Here is a 19567-nt window from a genome sequence, read left to right on the forward strand (position 1 = left end):
ACAAAAAACAAACAAATTTGGGATTAAAACAGTGAGATGTAATATTTTTACTGACTTACTTTAATGTAGTTTGAACCCCATACATTTCAAATATTCTACGCAGCTTTTTCCCTCTATTCTTTCTAATCACTACAGGTATAATTAGTGAACATAAGTAGCATTAGGGAATATTTTTCTTTCAAAGAATATTCCACTTAATTATTATACAAGTAATAAAGAAAAGCATGGGCATGAATAATGGAGAAGAATGGACATCTATCTCTGGCTGGCGGTCTCTCCCCACGGTAGCTTTTAATGCCAGCTCCGTTTTAAGCCTCTTAGGGACCGAGTCATTCTTATTATTGATGGCCTCACCTCATATCCATGCAAAGATAGTATAATATAGCAATACACCATATAAACTAGAACTTTTTCTGAAAAAGAAAAGGTTATATTTTTGCTTTTGAAATCATACGGCAAGAAGCCACACCTATAGTTTACCATTGGTTATTATTTCTTAGCAATCACTGTACATACTCAGGAATCATGGGAAGTAAGAAAATACAACCTAAAAATTGTTTGCAAATAAAATGAAAAATTTATGAAGACTAAATTGACAGTGAAGTTGTTATGATGTTAAAGTTTATAGATTTTCAATTAAATATATATTCATTTTGATTATAAATTTTTCAAGTTTCTTAAACATTAGAATTTCAGATATTTTGTGAACCCTGGACACCATATATAATCTCTCATCAAACACCTTTAAAAGTCCACCAAGTGGTTCTGGGGACTCAGGTAGCTGGTCCCTGGAAAGGACCCTGCTTTTCAGATCACAGACCTTTAGAATATAGTCTACATGGAAAAAAATCATTCTCTTGTCAAATTACACACTGCTTTTTTAAACCACGGTAATTTTTATGAAGGCAAGAAGGTGTGCTTTTTTCCCTTTCCTTAATTCAATTAAACATGTATCTATTATGTGCTCTTAAAAAGCATTCATCAGCCATTTTCCATTCTGGATGAATGATGTGTGTTCCTTCAAAGCATACAGAATAGCTATAGATGGATACAAGCAAGTCTTCTTGATTAAATACAAAAACATCCTACGCATACTGCAAGCAGCTATTGGGATGCATGAATAGTTTTCAGGTCAATGAGTTAGACTGGAATGGCTACTGGAGATGAGGGTTTCAAAAGGAAATCCTTGCTCTCACAGATAAAAATGAGTTCCTGAAATAAGGTTTCAAGACTGTTCTATTACAAAAAGAGAGATCTTGGTGGTAACTTTTTTTCCTCATTATTTCTACCTTACTTTTTGAATATAATTATATATATATAATATTTTCAAATACCTAGTTTCACTATTAACTTAAGGGATGAATCAAAGTCCACTGCATGTCATAATATATTGTATCATCAAATAATTTATAATGAAATCTCAGAATCCGAGATCTGTACAATAACATTCCCTGTTTAGGAATAGAGAGGGAAGAAAATCTTTCTGAATTGGCGACAACCTAAAGCACAGAATGTTTTAAGGCAATAAATAGTTCTGTTATTGTCAAGTACTTGAAGTAACACTAATGGCTATGAGAAAAAAATTATAGTTATGTGTTTTATTATTTCTGAATGGATGTGGGGTGAGGCCACTGATAATTAGAGTGACAGGATGCATGACGGGTTTAAAACTCTACTGGCATCAAATGCCACCTTTGGGATCTTGCAAACATTGCTTTATGAAATAGATGACTCACTTAGAGTTAGGGGTTATATAAAATGTAAGCTGCTAGAGTGCTTTTAAAAGCTCTCACAAACCATGTGCTTCCCTAAGCTAGTTAAGCATCCATCCACAATCTTGTTCAGATTAATCATTTAGCAAGCCTTCCTCTTGTCCCCAACAATTTTCCCCCTCACAGGTAAGATTTCAATCAGCTCTATGTTAATATGGATTCTGATTCAGAAAAATATGAATAGAAATGGTATATTCAGTATTAATTTTTCCATTTGCCAGCAACGTCTTAAAATTTAAATTAAAAAAAGTAATAAAGTGTTCACATGTTTACTGATAACAATAAAAATCTGAGAAGAAATATACATAAAGTGCATCTCCTCTATCAGCCTTTTATAAGGTTAAAGTATTCCTACTTGAAAAAATACATTCTTTTTAAAATAACTATTTTTCATTTAATTTTCAAAGAATTTAAAATGTTTTATTAACCTGAGAAAAATCTTATACCAATCTGAGAATGCCAAGTAATAAGAATTCTTTTAAATAAATAGGAAAATAAAACTTTTTTAAAACCACATGCAACGTTCTTTGTTCATAACAGCTCATTCTGGCAAATTCTACTACTTAAGGCGTATCAGTAGAGATGCCAAAATCATGCTAATCAGAAGCAATAAAGCTACCTGTATCAATTATTAAAATGTCACATACTGTGTGTCTCCAGCTTAATCAACTTCCAATTCAGCTTCTGCTAGCTTAACAATTTTAAAGTACTGATTTAATGAAAGTACGTTTGAATATTTTTACTACAAATTTTAGCACTTTGTCTATCAAATGAACAATGATAAAAACTGCTAGCAAGAAGTTGTGGTACTTGATGAGTCAGGGATTATGTATTGTACTATTATCTAACCCAGTAATTACACTTTTAGAAATTTATTCAGTACTATTGTCATTATCAGAAAAGAAGAAAAGACAACACAAAAAGGATGTTCAATACTGCATTATTTATAATCATAAATATTCAAAAAAGACTAAGAGGCCTAGAAAGGGAATAAACATTTTTAAAAGGCAGAGTAAAATTTAAAATGCTTGTGAAACAGGGTTAGGGAAAAACAGGAATACATGAGAATAAACCAAGTTGTTCCAACAACCTAAAATGCATTTCAAAAAGTGGAAAGTCATATATATTACAAAATTGACACTGTATTACTGAAGGGTCAGAGTACAGAAACTTTATTTACTTCTTTATATTTTTGGTACTTAAGTTACTTTTATCATCTATGCATTACTCGTATAATCAGAAATATTTTTTAAAAGATGCAAGATTTATCTTTTTACAAGTCCTATCTAAATTGGTTCCACTTTATGGGGCTTCCATGTTAAAATTACAACAGCTGGCATTGAGTATTCTCAAACAATTTACAAGCTTTTTCTGGAACCTCTTCACTAGTAATATCATTGCAACCACTCTATTTTTTTCTTAATTTTATATACCAATTCTTGCTCTTTTAAATAGTAGCATTGCAAATTTTGCTTACTTTACCACAATGTTTCCTAAACACCGAGCCTTCAGTTTTTGCATGTTGTCATCCAAAATCATAACTGCAGAGTAAAATATAAATAAATAAATAAATAAATAATTGAATAAAAACACATAAACTTAAGGCTTAAATGTTTCCAAATTTTCTATATTCAGCTTCCCAAAGCTCTAGCTTTAAAAAGGCATCCTTTAATTCCTGTGAGACCACAAACATACATAAATAAGCTAAAATGAAAATTTAAAGTGTACATGTTTTTAATTTTTAATTAGATAATGAATTTTTGCTCAGAATCACCCTTAAATAAAGACACAGTATTTCAAATACACCGGTAATTTTTAAATCTACGTTTATATCCATTCAAACATACCCGTCCATTCTGTCAAAAATATTAAAAATATGTTCAGCTTTTCAAAAATTAAAGGATACAAAGTGTTAAAACACAGACAAAACATATTTCAAGCAATAAAAATAAAGAATTTAAAAGCCTGGCAAACTCCTTTTTCTGATTTAAGCCTTAATATCCACTTATGAGCTTTAAGGTCAATTTAACCTTCCCAAATATTATCCCAATGTGTCCTATGCTACACCGTTAAAATCCTGAAGGATTTCAAGAGACCACAGCTTGTATCCACATGCAGTAATCTTTAGTACAAACTAGAGTAAGGATATATCATCATGTTTCAAGCTTTAATAGATCCTTTATGTGGCTTCATCCATCCAGGTTATTCTACTGAAAAATGCTATAAGAAAAGAAGAACATTACCCCCAGAAAAAGTTAATTGCTCCTGTGTGTTCCCAGAGCACTTTGTTTCAAAATTCTATTCTGACAATTATTAGCGGTGTAGGTATCTGTCCCTCACTAGATGTGAGCTCATTAAGGGTGAAGCCATGATAATTCATCTTTGTCTCCCCAAATCCCAGTACAGAGGCCAATTTACTATGTGCCCTGGAACACATTCTTGCTCTAGTACCCCTCCCATTCCCCTATCTAAAAAGTGGAAAAAATTCCCTTCTCATAGTGTTGTACAATAATTACTTGAAAAAAAATATAGTGATAACCTTGCATAAGATACTCAATGAATGTGAAATTATTACATTACATTGAATGTTTTTCACACAAAAATGATTTTCTTTCCTTTCCCAAAAGGATATGGCTTTTTAAAATTATAATATTAAATGTCACATTATACTTTTGAATCTCTGAATAACCATAAAAATCATGTGTCATAAAGTCATTATTTCCTTGGTTATAAATACTTTAGTTCTAGCGTTTAAGCTGTGCTGTCTGTAAGCCAATGGCTTTCAGACAATGAGAAACATCTCTACTGAAATTCCATGAGGCATCAAAGCTTTAACTCCTTCTTACAGCTGGATATGAAAATGGTACTAAAACACTGAAAGGGAACGTAGTTAACATCTCCCACAGTCATCAGCCCCTAAAAATGGTTCAACACAAAAGCAATTTTTCTAATAAAAGGAGTAGGGATGACAGAACTGTTCAAAGGGAAGATTTCATAAAGCTGCGTTCACCCTTCCATGCCTGGAGAAGTCACTGACTTCACAGAGTATCTATTTTTGCCCTTAAAAAAAAATCGTACATGTCTTTTTATAAATATATCTGCTAGGTTAAACCAAATGGTCCTTAACCGGTCATTGTTCTAGAAGGAAAATGTAGTATTTTTACATTAGAGAAGCAAAAACACATCTCTAAATTTTGTAATTTACATGGAAATACAAACTGTATGCAGGAATTGTATTCTGTTCCTAGATGCTGGGTTTAAGCTAAATTGTGCGACCCTATGCAAATAACGTAACTTCTGTACCTCATTTTCCTTGTCTGTAAAATGAATGTGTAAGACTAAATCAAGTCAGCCCCTCTGGCTTCTCTGAAATATTAATGACACTACTAGCTAAGACTTAGTTCAGTCTTTCTACCAGCAGGTGCTATGTTAGTGCTTCATTGTGTTCCATCAGCAACCCTATGAAGCACATAGCATTATTATTCCCATTTAGAAATAAGGAAGTTGAATGTTTGACTTGTGTAACAATGTATAACTTAAACAAGTCACCTTGTATAAGACATACAACTAGGAGGTGAAATCCAGGGGATTATTGAACTATTATAATCACTACCAATAATTTAAAAACAAATATGGAAAAGATAGTGTTTCTCATTGTCACATACAGCCAGCAAGGATGAGATTATTTTTCTTTTTAGAATCCTTACTCTTTATATTCATTTTTTTTAGCCAACAAGGTTCAAAAGCTTTATCATCACTTCTAAATTAAAAGATAGCATATATAATGGGAAAAACTGCAGCTTTTATAACAGAAACAAACAAACAAAATAAAACATAATGGTTTGCATTGTCTTCAGGACCTAATGAGCTGTGTTACCTTAGGAAAGTTATTTAGTCTCTCTGGGCACCAGCTAACTCATCTCTAAAATGGGAATAATATCGGTAAATTAAATATACCTCAGCATTAGTTGAAAAGATGTATGCAAAGTACTTGGCACCTAGCATGTATTCCATAAGTGTTAATCTCGCATACATATGCTTAACTTGCCTTATATTATGACAATCATTTAGAACATGTCCTTAGAAGTCTACCATCTTACTTTTGATCAAATTGGCTAATAACAAAAGTTATCACAAAAAGTTAGACATTTTTAATACAAGGCATTCACTCAATCAAATACTTATTAAGCACCTAGTATGTTTCAAGCAATATGATTCACACTAAATACAGAAAAATACCAAATTTATTAACATTACATATTTCAAGTAATCAGGGTAATTTCTCACCATTGTATCCTGGAACACTTTTTCCTGCTTGCCCTGGAGGAGGTGTTTTAGAACTACCTAATCCAATGCATGACGCTGTAATTGGGGAACCAGTCTCTGGAGAAATAAATATTATTTATCATTTAATATTTCAACTTGAGATCATGACATTTCTTCAGTGCCTGCACTGCCCCCTCCCTCCATAGAATTTCACTGCATGAGGAATAGATAAATAGTGCAAATGTACTATTTAAAAATGAAACAAATCCAGTAATTTATACGATATTGATATTTTTAAAATTTAAGGACACAAATTTAGAATAATATATATAGTAGTGGTTCTTTTAAAGACAAGAAAGGCCTCTCTAGTGTTTTCAGTTGTGGATCAGAAGGCATGAAGAATGGAGAATTACGTGACTGTGACAGTTTTACAAAGTATGTTAAAAACTGAAAAATCTCTAGAAAAGATGCTTTCTTTTAACTCACCTAAAGCTATTTTATCAGGGTAAATAACAGCAATGGGCAAAATATTTCTCTTATTTATAGTTTAGTCTCTGGAACAGGTAACATGAAGATTTTTAAAAACATATGAACAGGATCATATTCTAATTTTTTAAGATCTACATTTGCCTAGAGACCTTGCATATAAAACTGAATTTACCAATGCTTTATCAAATTTCGCTTAAATCTGTTGCTCCTGGACTTCTGAAGGCCCAAAACCTAGGAAGGAACCTCTTTATCTTATGCTGATTATTTCCTCAAGACCAGAGACTTATTCACAATTAGCCTTCACTGATTAACAAAAATGTTAAATTTGTCTTCTCTGTCTCAAGTTGTAACAGTCAGAATAACAGCAGCTATTACATAATAATCGTAAGTTCTGAAACTGATAATTTTTATAAAAGAATGCATTCGTTATTATTGGCAAATACAAGTTTGGAGTTACCAGAATATTTTGAATATGAGATTTGTCTCTATGGAGGGTAAGATAAGAGGGTATTGATTGTAAAAAGTTTCAGAACTACTGGCTTAATATTATACACTTAAATGTACACCTACATACATCCAAGGGATTAACTGCCAAACCATTCAGATCCAAAGTAATCCAAAATATTAAAAACTTCTATCTTCCTAAGGACTCAGAATGTATTTCTTCCACTCTGGTCTCCACCATGATTTATCACATATTTGCATCACTTTAGAATGATGGGAAGAATTTATTACTGTTCTTTGCCCTCCAGAGTAGTTCAGTTTATTATTCACGTTTTGATGGCGGCTCAGCTGGTATCAATAACAGAAGATGAACTCTCGAACTTTAAAACCCAGTTCGTGAGTGACAGTCCAGTGCTTAAGGTGCTAAGCCAGATGGTCACCGCTGAGGAGAAGCAGCGAGTAACCGGAGAAGACATTGCTGATGTTGGACAAAGAATTCTCAAATATTTTCATATCATGACAAAAAATCGGGAGGTATTTTATGACATGGCATTCTATCAGCTGTGAGCATTCTCCTTACAGCACCATCAAAGCATGGGAGGAAATCCACAGGTTTGGAAATTTAGCAGCATTTTTCCCTTTGCCTTTTGGAAAACGTCTGAGTACTTATCTCAGCTACCCTGCAAGAGCAGTGAGATGAGAGCAGTGGTGATGACAGGAAGCAAACCTGTAGAGTGAGGTGCTTAAAGGAAGGTACTCAGACATAACAAGGTGACAAGAACAGAAGCTACTAAGACACATTAGGAAAGGAGATATCCCCTTCAAGATGCTGCCCCTCCCCCTCCCACCCTGGTGAGAAGCAGCTTCTGAAGTCAATCTGCTATTTTTAAAGCATATCTTGTCAAGTTCAGGTGATCAGTAGGGGCACTCCGATCATCTGAAGTTCAAACTCTTGACACTTCTCAACACCATAAGGCCTCTCAGCCGCTTGTCACCAGATAGCTCTAGAACGTACAAATGTACCTTCCAGTGGCTCTAATACCTATCAATGGTTCTAGTATCTGCTGCTTAAAAGAAAAAAAAAACCCCGCAACAACGAAACTCTAACTGCACCCTGCTTCATCTCATCTCAGTGTGGATTCTTACAAAAGACATGGGCACTCTGTTCTTCTGATAACTGGGAGGAAGGGAGTGTGGGAAAAGGAAGGGAGAATAAAACCTACTCTTAAATAAAGACACAAGAAACTGAAGCGCTGCCAATATCTACTGCCTAAGTTGACATTATACATCCTTCCTGAGATTCTTAAGCATCTTTTCATAGTGATTACATATTCATAACCTTTAACCTTCAGCTGTTTTGTTGTAGTTTATGATTGTAAAGCAACTATGAAAAGCATATTTTTCTATATGATTATTTTGACTGAATTTTAAGGGCAATGAAAAGTATTATCCATTCAGTTACTTCAAGAAGATAATATAAGTTTATACTTTGAACATTAATAATTTGAGCACCTTGTTGTCTTTATTTTGTGCAGGGGCCATGCTCATCTTCTCTATATCGTTCCAATTTTAGTATATGTGCTGCCAAAGTGAGCACTTATTGACTTTATTTTGATATTCATTTAGAGCATTAAAAATGAACTGTTGGTAGTGACATGCAAAGGATACAGTCAGACAAAATGACAGTTCCTAGGAATCTAAGTATAATAAGGAGCCACAGTTAGGACAAAAGTGGGATGAGAAAGACCATAATGGTTGTTACAGAGACTTTGGTTTTCTCTCTTTATACCCCTGAACGTCCCAAGACCCAAGAACCGATCAATCTGCACCGCAGGCACACAGATGCATGCTCACACATTCATGCACACAGACTGTATAACCACCCTGGCTTCCCAGCAGGTCCACGTGCAGAACAGGCTTCCAGTTAGGGAAAGCCCCAGGCATGCTGCAGTCCTTAATCAAGCTCCAAAGGACTCCCAAAGCCCCATTTCAAAGACGTTCTAAAAACATCTGCTTCGCACTGCCCAGGCTATAATTAACTGGCTAGCAGTTATCTAAGCAGACAGGAAATCCAGATGTCACATTTTGACTGGGAAATAGCTACATTGAACAAACCAGAACATTCTCTTTGAAGAAAAGAATTGGACACTTCATTTGGAGAAATCTTTCCAAAGAGGTCCAACCTTAGAAAGACAATGCTCAGCAATTCACCAGCATAATTTCCTTAGATAAGAGACAACCAGGAAGAAGATGGCAGGAAATTGAAGGCTGTGAAGAATACGTTACCTTGGTATGTTTTATATTCACACTGCGTTAGAAGCTAATACAGACATTTCACTATTAGTTTAGTGTTTTTACTGCCGCACTCCACCTTACTGCATTAGTGAGCTGTTACCTAAATGAATTTTCCTTAAAACTTCTAAAGGAAGAAAAGGAGAGAGAACTAATAAACATAATTTTTTCAAACATGAATTATGCCATGTACCATGTGCTAAGTGCTTTTTGTTTATATTATTGCATTTAATCCAACTATAAGCTGATAGGGAGAAAAGGAAATATTATTTTAACAGATGAAAAGTACTAAGGCCTAACATAGAAAATTTAAACCATTTGTCCTGGTTCACATAGTTCTTTCAGAGAAGGAGAAGAATGGCATAGATAAATGTGCCACTCATGAGGTTCCCATGTAGAATACAGAGGAGAGAAGAAAATAGAGCTCACTCAGACTGCATCCCAGCAGAGGAAGAAAAACCTTTGTGACACAGAGTGAGTCCAGTCTCTCATACTTGCAAATGGAAGTAATAGTGGTACGTACCACTTATTAGCAAACATTTATTGAGCAGCTATTATGTGCTAGGTGCTGTCATTAGAACTGGGGATAGAGCAATAAACAAAAGTGACCAAAATCCCTGCCTTCGTGGAGCTCACATTTTAATTGGGGAAACAAACAATAATAACATTCAAAAGTCTAACATACAGCATGTCAAAGAGTGATAACCACTAAGAACATAAAGAAAGCACAGATAGGATATGAGAATAGGATATGAGATGCGATGGGAAGGGATTGCAATTTTAAACTGGGTAGCCACAAAAAAACTCCCTGAGAAGTGACATTTGAGTAAAGACTTGAAAGAAGTGAGGACATGTGCCTTATACATATCTAGGGACAAAGAATCCAGGAGAAAGGAACTGCAAGTGCAAAGGTACCGAGGTAGGTTTATTCCTAGAGTATTTGAGGAACAGTGAGGCAGCCACTGTGACTGAAGCAGAACAAATTAAGAAAGTATTAACAGGAAATGAAGTCAGAGAGGTAGTGAGGAGACAGCTCACGTAAAACTACTTCAAAGTCCTCTTAAAACCTTAAGTTTTTAGTCTGAGTGATGTTGCGAGCTAGTGTGGACCTTTAAACAAAGAAGTTAATGAATTGCAAAAATGCAAATAGAATTTACTTAAATATTTGAGCATCATGTAGGTTTTATGATCAGGTTTATTTAATTTGGGGTTTTGAGAGAGACGTGGGAGAAAATGATGGACAGATGGGAGCTGTTTTAGGATGGTTGGTTAATGACAGAGATTCCTGTGGCTTTCTGAACAGCAAGAATCAATTCACTAGATTGACAGAAAGACTAGAGCTCAGTTAGGTGGTAGATGGGAGACAGATTGCCCACACAAGCCAAAGACAATCACTTTTGTTATATAAGTGTTAGTGTTTCTACAAATCAATACAGCATTTCTGAAAGGCAAGTTGGCAATTCTTACAAAAAGCCTTAAAAATGGCAATCTTTCTAAAAACTCTTAAAGGTTGAGCATAGCCTCTAACTCAGTTGTTCCACTTTAAGGGATATACACAAGGAAATATTTGTAAGAGCTCACAAATATTAAGCATCAAGGATGTTTACCACAGTATTGTTTATACTAGAGTTTAAAAGATTGTCCAAAAAAATCGGAATTATTCCATATTAAGGAGTAATGCAAAACCAAACACCACAGGAAAATGTCTAGTGATAGGAAATAATTCTCACAAAATATTGTTTAGATAAATGTTGTAAAACAAAATGCACAATGTGATTTAATTTTTTAATAAATAATATACATTGGGCAAAAATATATATCTTGGCAAGATACACATTAAAATATTAACAGAATTTCTTAACACCATTTCTGAATGGTGAGCAAAGGAGAAATTACATTGAAGAGTCCAAAGGCTACATCCACAACCTTGAAATCTCTCCACAGTGGTGGATTAAAGGTGGGTGCAATTTGTTTAATACTTCTTCTACTGTCTTGTGATGGCTTTGAGTAACAGAAAAGAGTGAAAGTGATGCTTAGTCAGTTTATAGGCACAGGCCTTAAGAAATTCAGAACACTGTCTCAGGAACCTGTGAGGCGCCATGTAAGGTGGTCCACTACTCTGAGTCTGCCAAGCTAAAAATGCCACTTGCAAGCGTTCCGGACAACAGTCCTAGCTGAGTCCAGCCTTCCAGCAGTCCCAGGCATGAGAGTGAAGCCATTTTGGAGCCTCCAGACCAGCTCATTCACCACACAATTCTCTCTGAGTTGTCTCAATCGACAGTACTTGGAGCACAAAATCCCTAGCTGATCCCTACTCATATCTTTGATCCATAAAATCATGAGATATGGTGGTTATTTTTAGCCACTAGGTTTTAGGGTAAATATTTTTTACACAGCAATAGATACTTGGAACACTTGACATTAAGAATATTACAAAATCTTTCAAAAAAGAATTGTGCATGTAATTATATGAAAACACTCTCCTAGCCTGCAGTTGAAATCAGGTTCTTCTTGTGTGCTTTGAGAATCATTTGTATCAGCAGGACCAAAGTCTAATCCCTGACATTTTGTGCTCAGGAAATGTTTTCTGACTAGTAAATACATACTTACATAATTTTAGGCTCTGACTCCCATTATTGAGATCAGTGTTCTTAAAAAATAAGTAGCAAATCACACAATGCAATCCCAAAATGAACAAGAGAGCAAGAGAAATAGAGGACTCAGGAAAGAGAAAAAAACTGTATGTTACTGTTGCAATTCTGTTACAATCTTTTTCTTATTCCAAGAATGATATTCAAAGGTCAGTCCTTCAACAAATATTTATTGAACATATCCAACTTACTTAATGCATTTCTTTTGGGGAGAAGAGAGTGTTAAAGACGGAAAGACAAGCCTAACAGAAATAGAAGTTATGTGCAAAGTTGAGACGTTAGACCACCAAGGACTGACTGCAAGTTATTTACCAGAGCAAAGCTTGCAGGGCTGGGGTGGGTGGGGGGTGGACGAGGGGTGAAAGAAGAGAAATAATAAGGAACAAAATGAGAGGGGGGGAGAAAAGGCAGATCGCGAAGTGTTAAGAAATTTGGATATTATTCCGGGAACACTGGGGGACTCAGGTAGTTGTAGCAGAGGAGATTTGTTCAGAATTGCATTTTAGAAAAAGCTCTTCAGTTGCAAACTGGAGCACTAAACTGAGAATCCCAACCCAGAGCAAGAAATCAGTTAGATGTTGGTGGTCTGATGCAGGTGAGCGGCAGTGGAAGATGAGACCAAGTTGGAGTAACACTCAGAATCAAAAGGCCTTGCTGGGTCTGGGCAAGATGGCGGAAGAGTAAGACGCGGAGATCACCTTCCTTCCCACAGATACAGTAGAAATACATCTACATGTGGAACTGTTCCTACAGAACACCCACTGAACGCTGGCAGAAGACGTCAGACCTCCCAAAAGGCAAGAAAATCCCCACGTACTTGGGTAGGGCAAAAGAAAAAAGAAATAACAGAGACAAAAGAATAGGGACAGGACCTGCACCAGTGGGAGGGAGCTGTGAAGGAGGAAAGGTTTCCACACACTAGGAAGCCCCTTTGCGGGCGGGGACTGCGGGTGACGGAGGGGGGAAGCTTCGGAGCCACGGAGGAGAGCACAGCCACAGGGGTGCGGAGGGCAAAGTGGAGAGATTCCCGCACAGAGGATCGGTGCCGACCAGCACTCACCAGCCCGAGAGGCTTGTCTGCTCCCCCGCCAGAGCGGGCGGGGGCTGGGAGCTGAGGCTCAGGCTTCCGTCAGATCCCAGGGAGAGGACTGGGGTTGGCGGCGTGAACACAGCCTGAAGGGGCTAGTGCGCCACAGCTAGCCGGGAGAGAGTCCGGGAAAAAGTCTGCAGCTGCCGAAGAGGCAAGAGACTTTTTCTTGCCCCTTTGTTTCGTGGCGCGCAAGGAGAGGGGATTCAGAGCGCCGCCTAAACGAACTCCAGAGACGGGCGCGAGCCGCGGTTATCAGCGCGGATCCCACAGCAACAGGGACGCAGAGGGAAAAACGGAGAGATTCCCGCACAGAGGCTCGGCGCCGAGCAGCACTCACCAGCCCGAGAGGCTTGTCTGCTCACCCGCCGGGGCGGGCGGGGGCTGGGAGCTGAGGCTCGGGCTTCGGTCGCAGAGAGAGGACTGGGGTTGGCGGCGTGAACACAGCCTGAAGGGGTTAGCGCACCACAGCTAGCCGGGAGGAAGCCCGGGAAAAAGTCTGCAGCTGCCGAACAGGCAAGAGACTTTTTCTTGCCTCTTTGTTTCGCGGCGCGCAAGGAGACGGGGATTCAGAGCGCCATCTAAACGAGCTCCAGAGACGGGCGCGAGCCGCGGCTATCAGCGCGGACCCCAGAGACGGGCATGAGACGCTAAGGCTGCTGCTGCTGCCACCAAGAAGCCTGTGTGCGAGCACAGGTCACTCTCCACACTGCCCCTCCTGGGAGCCGGTGCAGCCCGCCACGGCCAGGCTCCCGTGATCCGGGGACAACTTCCCCGGGAGAACACACGGCGCGCATCAGGCTGCTGCAACGTCACGCCGGCCTCTGCCGCCGCAGGCTCGCCCCGCATCCGTACCCCGCCCTCCCCCCGCCTGAGTGAGCCAGAGCCCCCGAAGCAGCTGCTCCTTTAACCCCGTTCTGTCTGGGCGGGGAACAGACGCCCTCAGGCGACCTACATGCAGAGGCGGGTCCACATCCAAAGCTGAACCCCGGGAGCTGTACGAACAAAGAAGAGAAAGGGAAATCTCTCCCAGCAGCCTAAGGAGCAGCGGATTAAAGCTCCACAAACAACTTGATGTGCCTGCATCTGTTGAATACCTGAATAGACAACGAATCATCCCAAATTCAGGAGGTGGACTGTGGGAGCAGGATATATTAATTTTTCCCCTTTTCCTTTTTTTGTGAGTGTATATGTGTATGCTTCTGGGTGAGAGTTTGTCTGTATAGCTTTGCTTTCACCATTAGTCCTAGGGTTAGGTCCATCCGTTTTTTTTTTTTTTAACTTAAAAAATTTTTTTTCCTAATAAATGTATTCTTAATAATTTTTTCCTTATTTTCTATTTTTAAAAAATTAAAAAAATTTTTAATAAGTTTTTTCATATTTTTTATTTTAAAAAATTAAAAAAATTTTTCTTAATAATTTTTTATTTTTTATTATAAAAAATTAATAAATCTATTTTTAAAAATTAAAAAAAATTTTTTTCTTTTTTTTTTCTTATTTTTTATTATAATAGCTTTATTTTATTTTATTTTATCCTTTTTCTTTCTTTCTTTCCATTTTTTCTCCCTTTTATTCTGAGCCGTGTGGATGAAAGGCTCTTGGTGCTCCAGCCAGGCATCAGGGCTGTGCCTCTGAGGTGGGAGAGCCAACTTCAGCACACTGGTCCACAAGAGACCTCCCAGCTCCACGTAATACCAAACGGCGAAAATCTCTGAGATCTCCATCTCAACATCAAGACCCAGCTTCACTCAACGACCAGCAAGCTACAGTGCTGGACACCCTATGCCAAACAACTAGCAAGACAGGAACACAGCCCCATCCATTAGCAGAGAGGCTGCCTAAAATCATAATAAGGCCATAGACACCCCAAAACACACCACCAGACGTGGACATGCCCACCAGAAAGACAAGATCCAACCTCATCCACCAGAACACAGGCACTAGTCCCCTCCACCAGGAAGCCTACACAACCCACTGAACCAACCTTAGCCACTGGGGACAGATACCAAAAACAACGGGAACTACGAACCTGCAGCCTGTGAAAAGGAGACCCCAAACACAGTAAGATAAGCAAAATGAGAAGACAAAAAACACACAGCAGGTGAAGGAGCAGGGTCAAAACACACCAGACCTAACAAATGAAGAGGAAATAGGCAGTCTACCTGAAAAAGAATTCAGAATAATGATACTAAAGATGATCCAAAATCTTGGAAATAGAATAGACAAAATGCAAGAAACATTTAACAAGGACGTAGAAGAACTAAAGAGGAACCAAGCAATGATGAAAAACACAATAAATGAAATTAAAAGTACTCTAGACGGGATCAATAGCAGAATAACTGAGGCAGAAGAACGGATAAGTGACCTGGAAGATAAAATGGTGGAAATAACTACTGCAGAGCAGAATAAAGAAAAAAGAATGAAAAGAACTGAGGACAGTCTCAGAGACCTCTGGGACAACATTAAACACACCAACATTCGAATTATAGGGGTCCCAGAAGAAGAAGAGAAAAAGAAAGGGACTGAGAAAATATTTGAAGAGATTATAGTTGAAAACTTCCCTAATATGGGAAAGGAAATAGTTAATCAAGTCCTGGAAGCACAGAGAGTCCCATACAGGATAAATCCAAGGAGAAACACGCCAAGACACATATTAATCAAACTGTCAAAAATTAAGTATAAAGAAAACATATTAAAAGCAGCAAGGGAAAAACAACAAATAACACACAAGGGAATCCCCATAAGGTTAACAGCTGATCTTTCAGCAGAAACTCTGCAAGCCAGAAGGGAGTGGCAGGATATACTTAAAGTGATGAAGGAGAAAAACCTACAACCAAGGTTACTCTACCCAGCAAGGATCTCATTCAGATTTGATGGAGAAATTAAAACCTTTACAGACAAGCAAAAGCTGAGAGAGTTCAGCACCACCAAACCAGCTCTACAACAAACGCTAAAGGAACTTCTCTAGGCAAGAAACACAAGAGAAGGAAAACACCTACAATAACAAACCCAAAATATTTAAGAAAATGGGAATAGGAACATACATATCGATAATTACCTTAAATGTAAATGGATTAAATGCTCCCACCAAAAGACACAGACTGGCTGAATGGATACAAAAATAAGACCCATATATATGCTGTCTACAAGAGACCCACTTCAGACCTAGAGACACATACAGACTGAAAGTGAGGGGATGGAAAAAGATATTCCATGCAAATGGAAATCAAAAGAAAGCTGGAGTAGCAATTCTCATATCAGACAAAATAGACTTTAAAATAAAGACTATTACAAGAGACAAAGAAGGACACTATATAATGATCAAGGGATCGATCCAAGAGGAAGGTATAACAATTGTAAATATTTATGCACCCAACATAGGAGCACCTCAATACATAAGGCAAATACTAACAGCCATAAAAGGGGAAATCGACAGCAACACAATCATAGTAGGGGACTTTAACACCCCACTTTCACCAATGGACAGATCATCCAAAATGAAAATAAATAAGGAAACACAAGCTTTAAATGATACATTAAACAAGATGGACTTAATTGATATTTATAGGACATTCCACCCAAAAACAACAGAATACACATTTTTCTCAAGTGCTCATGGAACATTCTCCAGGATAGATCATATCTTGGGTCACAAATCAAGCCTTGGTAAATTTAAAAAAATTGAAATCGTATCAAGTATCTTTTCCGACCACAACGCTATGAGACTAGATATCAATTACAGGAAAAGATCTGTAAAAAATACAAACACATGGAGGCTACACAATACACTACTTAATAACGAAGCGATCACTGAAGAAATCAAAGGGGAAATAAAAAAATACCCAGAAACAAATGACAATGGAGACACAATGACCCAAAACCTATGGGATGCAGCAAAAGCAGTTCTAAGAGGGAAGTTTATAGCAATACAAGCCTACATCAAGAAACAGGAAACATCTCGAATAAACAACCTAACCTTGCACCTAAAGCAATTAGAGAAAGAAGAACAAAAAAACCCCAAAGCTAGCAGAAGGAAAGAAATCATAAAGATCAGATCAGAAATAAATGAAAAAGAAATGAAGGAAACAATAGCAAAAATCAATGAAACTAAAAGCTGGTTCTTTGAGAAGATAAACAAAATTGATAAACCATTAGCCAGACTCATCAAGAGAAAAAGGGAGAAGACTCAAATCAATAGAATTAGAAATGAAAAAGGAGAAGTAACCACTGACACTGCAGAAATACAAACGATCATGAGAGATTACTACAAGCAACTCTATGCCAATAAAATGGACAACCTGGAAGAAATGGACAGATTCTTAGAAATGCACAACCTGCCAAGACTGAACCAGGAAGAAATAGAAAATATGAACAGACCAATCACAAGCACTGAAATTGAAACTGTGATTAAAAATCTTCCAACAAACAAAAGCCCAGGACCAGATGGCTTCACAGGAGAATTCTATCAAACATTTAGAGAAGAGCTAACACCTATCCTTCTCAAACTCTTCCAAAATATTGCAGAGGGAGGAACACTCCCCAACTCATTCTACGAGGCCACCATCATCCTGATACCAAAACCAGACAAAGATGTCACAAAGAAAGAAAACTACAGGCCAATATCACTGATGAACATTGATGCAAAAATCCTCAACAAAATACTAGCAAACAGAATCCAACAGCACATTAAAAGGATTATACACCATGATCAAGTGGGGTTTATTCCAGGAATGCAAGGATTCTTCAATATACGCAAATCAATCAACGTGATACATCATATTAACAAATTGAAGGAGAAAAACCATATGATCATCTCAATACATGCAGAGAAAGCTTTCGACAAAATTCAACACCCATCTATGATAAAAGCCCTGCAGAAAGTAGGCATAGAGGGAACTTTCCTCAACATAATAAAGGCCATATATGACAAACCCACAGCCAACATTGTCCTCAATGGTGAAAAACTGAAACCATTTCCACTAAGATCAGGAACAAGACAAGGTTGCCCACTCTCACCACTATTATTCAACATAGTTTTGGAAGTGTTAGCCACAGCAATCAGAGAAGAAAAAGAAATAAAAGGAATCCAAATCGGAAAAGAAGAAGTAAAGCTGTCACTGTTTGCAGATGACATGATACTATACATCGAGAATCCTAAAGATGCCACCAGAAAACTACTAGAGCTAATCAATGAATTTGGTAAAGTAGCAGGATACAAAATTAATGCACAGAAATCTCTTGCATTCCTATATACTAATGATGAAAAATCTGAAAGTGAAATTAAGAAAACACTCCCGTTTACCATTGCAACAAAAAGAATAAAATATCTAGGAATAAACCTACCTAAGGAGACAAAACACCTGTATGCAGAAAATTATAAGACACTGATGAAAGAAGTTAAAGATGATACAAATAGATGGAGAGATATACCATGTTCTTGGATTGGAAGAATCAACATTGTGAAAATGGCTCTACTACCCAAAGCAATCTACAGATTCAATGCAATCCCTATCAAACTACCAATGGCATTTTTCACAGAACTAGAACAAAAAATTTCACAATTTGTATGGAAACACAAAAGACCCCAAATAGCCAAAGCAATGTTGAGAACGAAAAATGGAGCTGGAGGAATCAGGCTCCCTGACTTCAGACTATATTACAAAGCTACAGTAATCAAGACAGTTTGGTACTGGCACAGAAACAGAAATATAGATCAATGGAACAGGATAGAAAGCCCAGAGATAAACCCACGCACATATGGTCACCTTATCTTTGATAAAGGAGGCAAGCATATACAGTGGAGAAAAGACAGCCTCTTCAATAAGTGGTGCTGGGAAAATTGGACAGGTACATGTAAAAGTGTGAAATTAGAACACTCCCTGACACCATACACAAAAATAAACTCAAAATGGATTAAAGACCTAAGTGTAAGGCCAGACACTATCAAACTCTTAGAGGAAAACATAGGCAGAACACTCTATGACATAAATCACAGCAAGATCCTTTTTGACCCAGCTCCTAGAGAAATGGAAATAAAAACACAAATAAACAAATGGGACCTAATAAAACTTAAAAGCTTTTGCACAGCAAAGGAAACCATAAACAAGGCCAAAAGACAACCCTCAGAATGGGAGAAAATATTTGCAAATGAAGCAACTGACAAAGGATTAATCTCCAAGATTTACAAGCAGCTCATGCAGCTCAATAACAAAAAAACAAACAACCCAATCCAAAAATGGGCAGAAGACCTAAATAGACATTTCTCCAAAGAAGATATACAGATTGCCAACAGACACATGAAAGAATGCTCAACATCATTAATCATTAGAGAAATGCAAATCAAAACTACAATGAGGTATCATCTCACACCGGTCAGAATGGCCATCATCAAAAATTCTAGAAACAATAAATGCTGGAGAGGGTGTGAAGAAAAGGGAACGCTCTTGCACTGTTGGTGGGAATGTAAATTGATACAGCCACTATGGAGAACAGTATGGAGGTTCCTTAACAAACTAAAAATAGAACTACCATACGACCCAGCAATCCCACTACTGGGCATATACTCT

General features: G+C 37.5%; 1 protein-coding gene and 1 pseudogene across 3 annotated transcripts in view; both read right to left on the reverse strand.

Moving 5' to 3' along the window:
* ACSS3 (acyl-CoA synthetase short chain family member 3) overlaps window positions 1-19567 on the reverse strand; it is a 157169-nt gene that overhangs the window by 23728 nt on the left and 113874 nt on the right. For all 3 annotated transcript variants that reach the window (XM_061204879.1, XM_061204877.1, XM_061204878.1), the window contains 2 exons: window positions 6060-6155; window positions 3250-3313 (listed from right to left, as the gene is read on the reverse strand). In XM_061204879.1, the coding sequence (XP_061060862.1) occupies window positions 3250-3313; window positions 6060-6155 (160 nt within the window). The remainder of the gene's footprint in view (window positions 1-3249; window positions 3314-6059; window positions 6156-19567) is intronic.
* LOC133101803 (U6 spliceosomal RNA) lies at window positions 8469-8568 on the reverse strand (annotated as a pseudogene).

This window comes from Eubalaena glacialis, chromosome 11 (assembly GCF_028564815.1).
Source record: "Eubalaena glacialis isolate mEubGla1 chromosome 11, mEubGla1.1.hap2.+ XY, whole genome shotgun sequence".
NCBI classification, from domain to species: Eukaryota; Metazoa; Chordata; class Mammalia; order Artiodactyla; family Balaenidae; genus Eubalaena; species Eubalaena glacialis.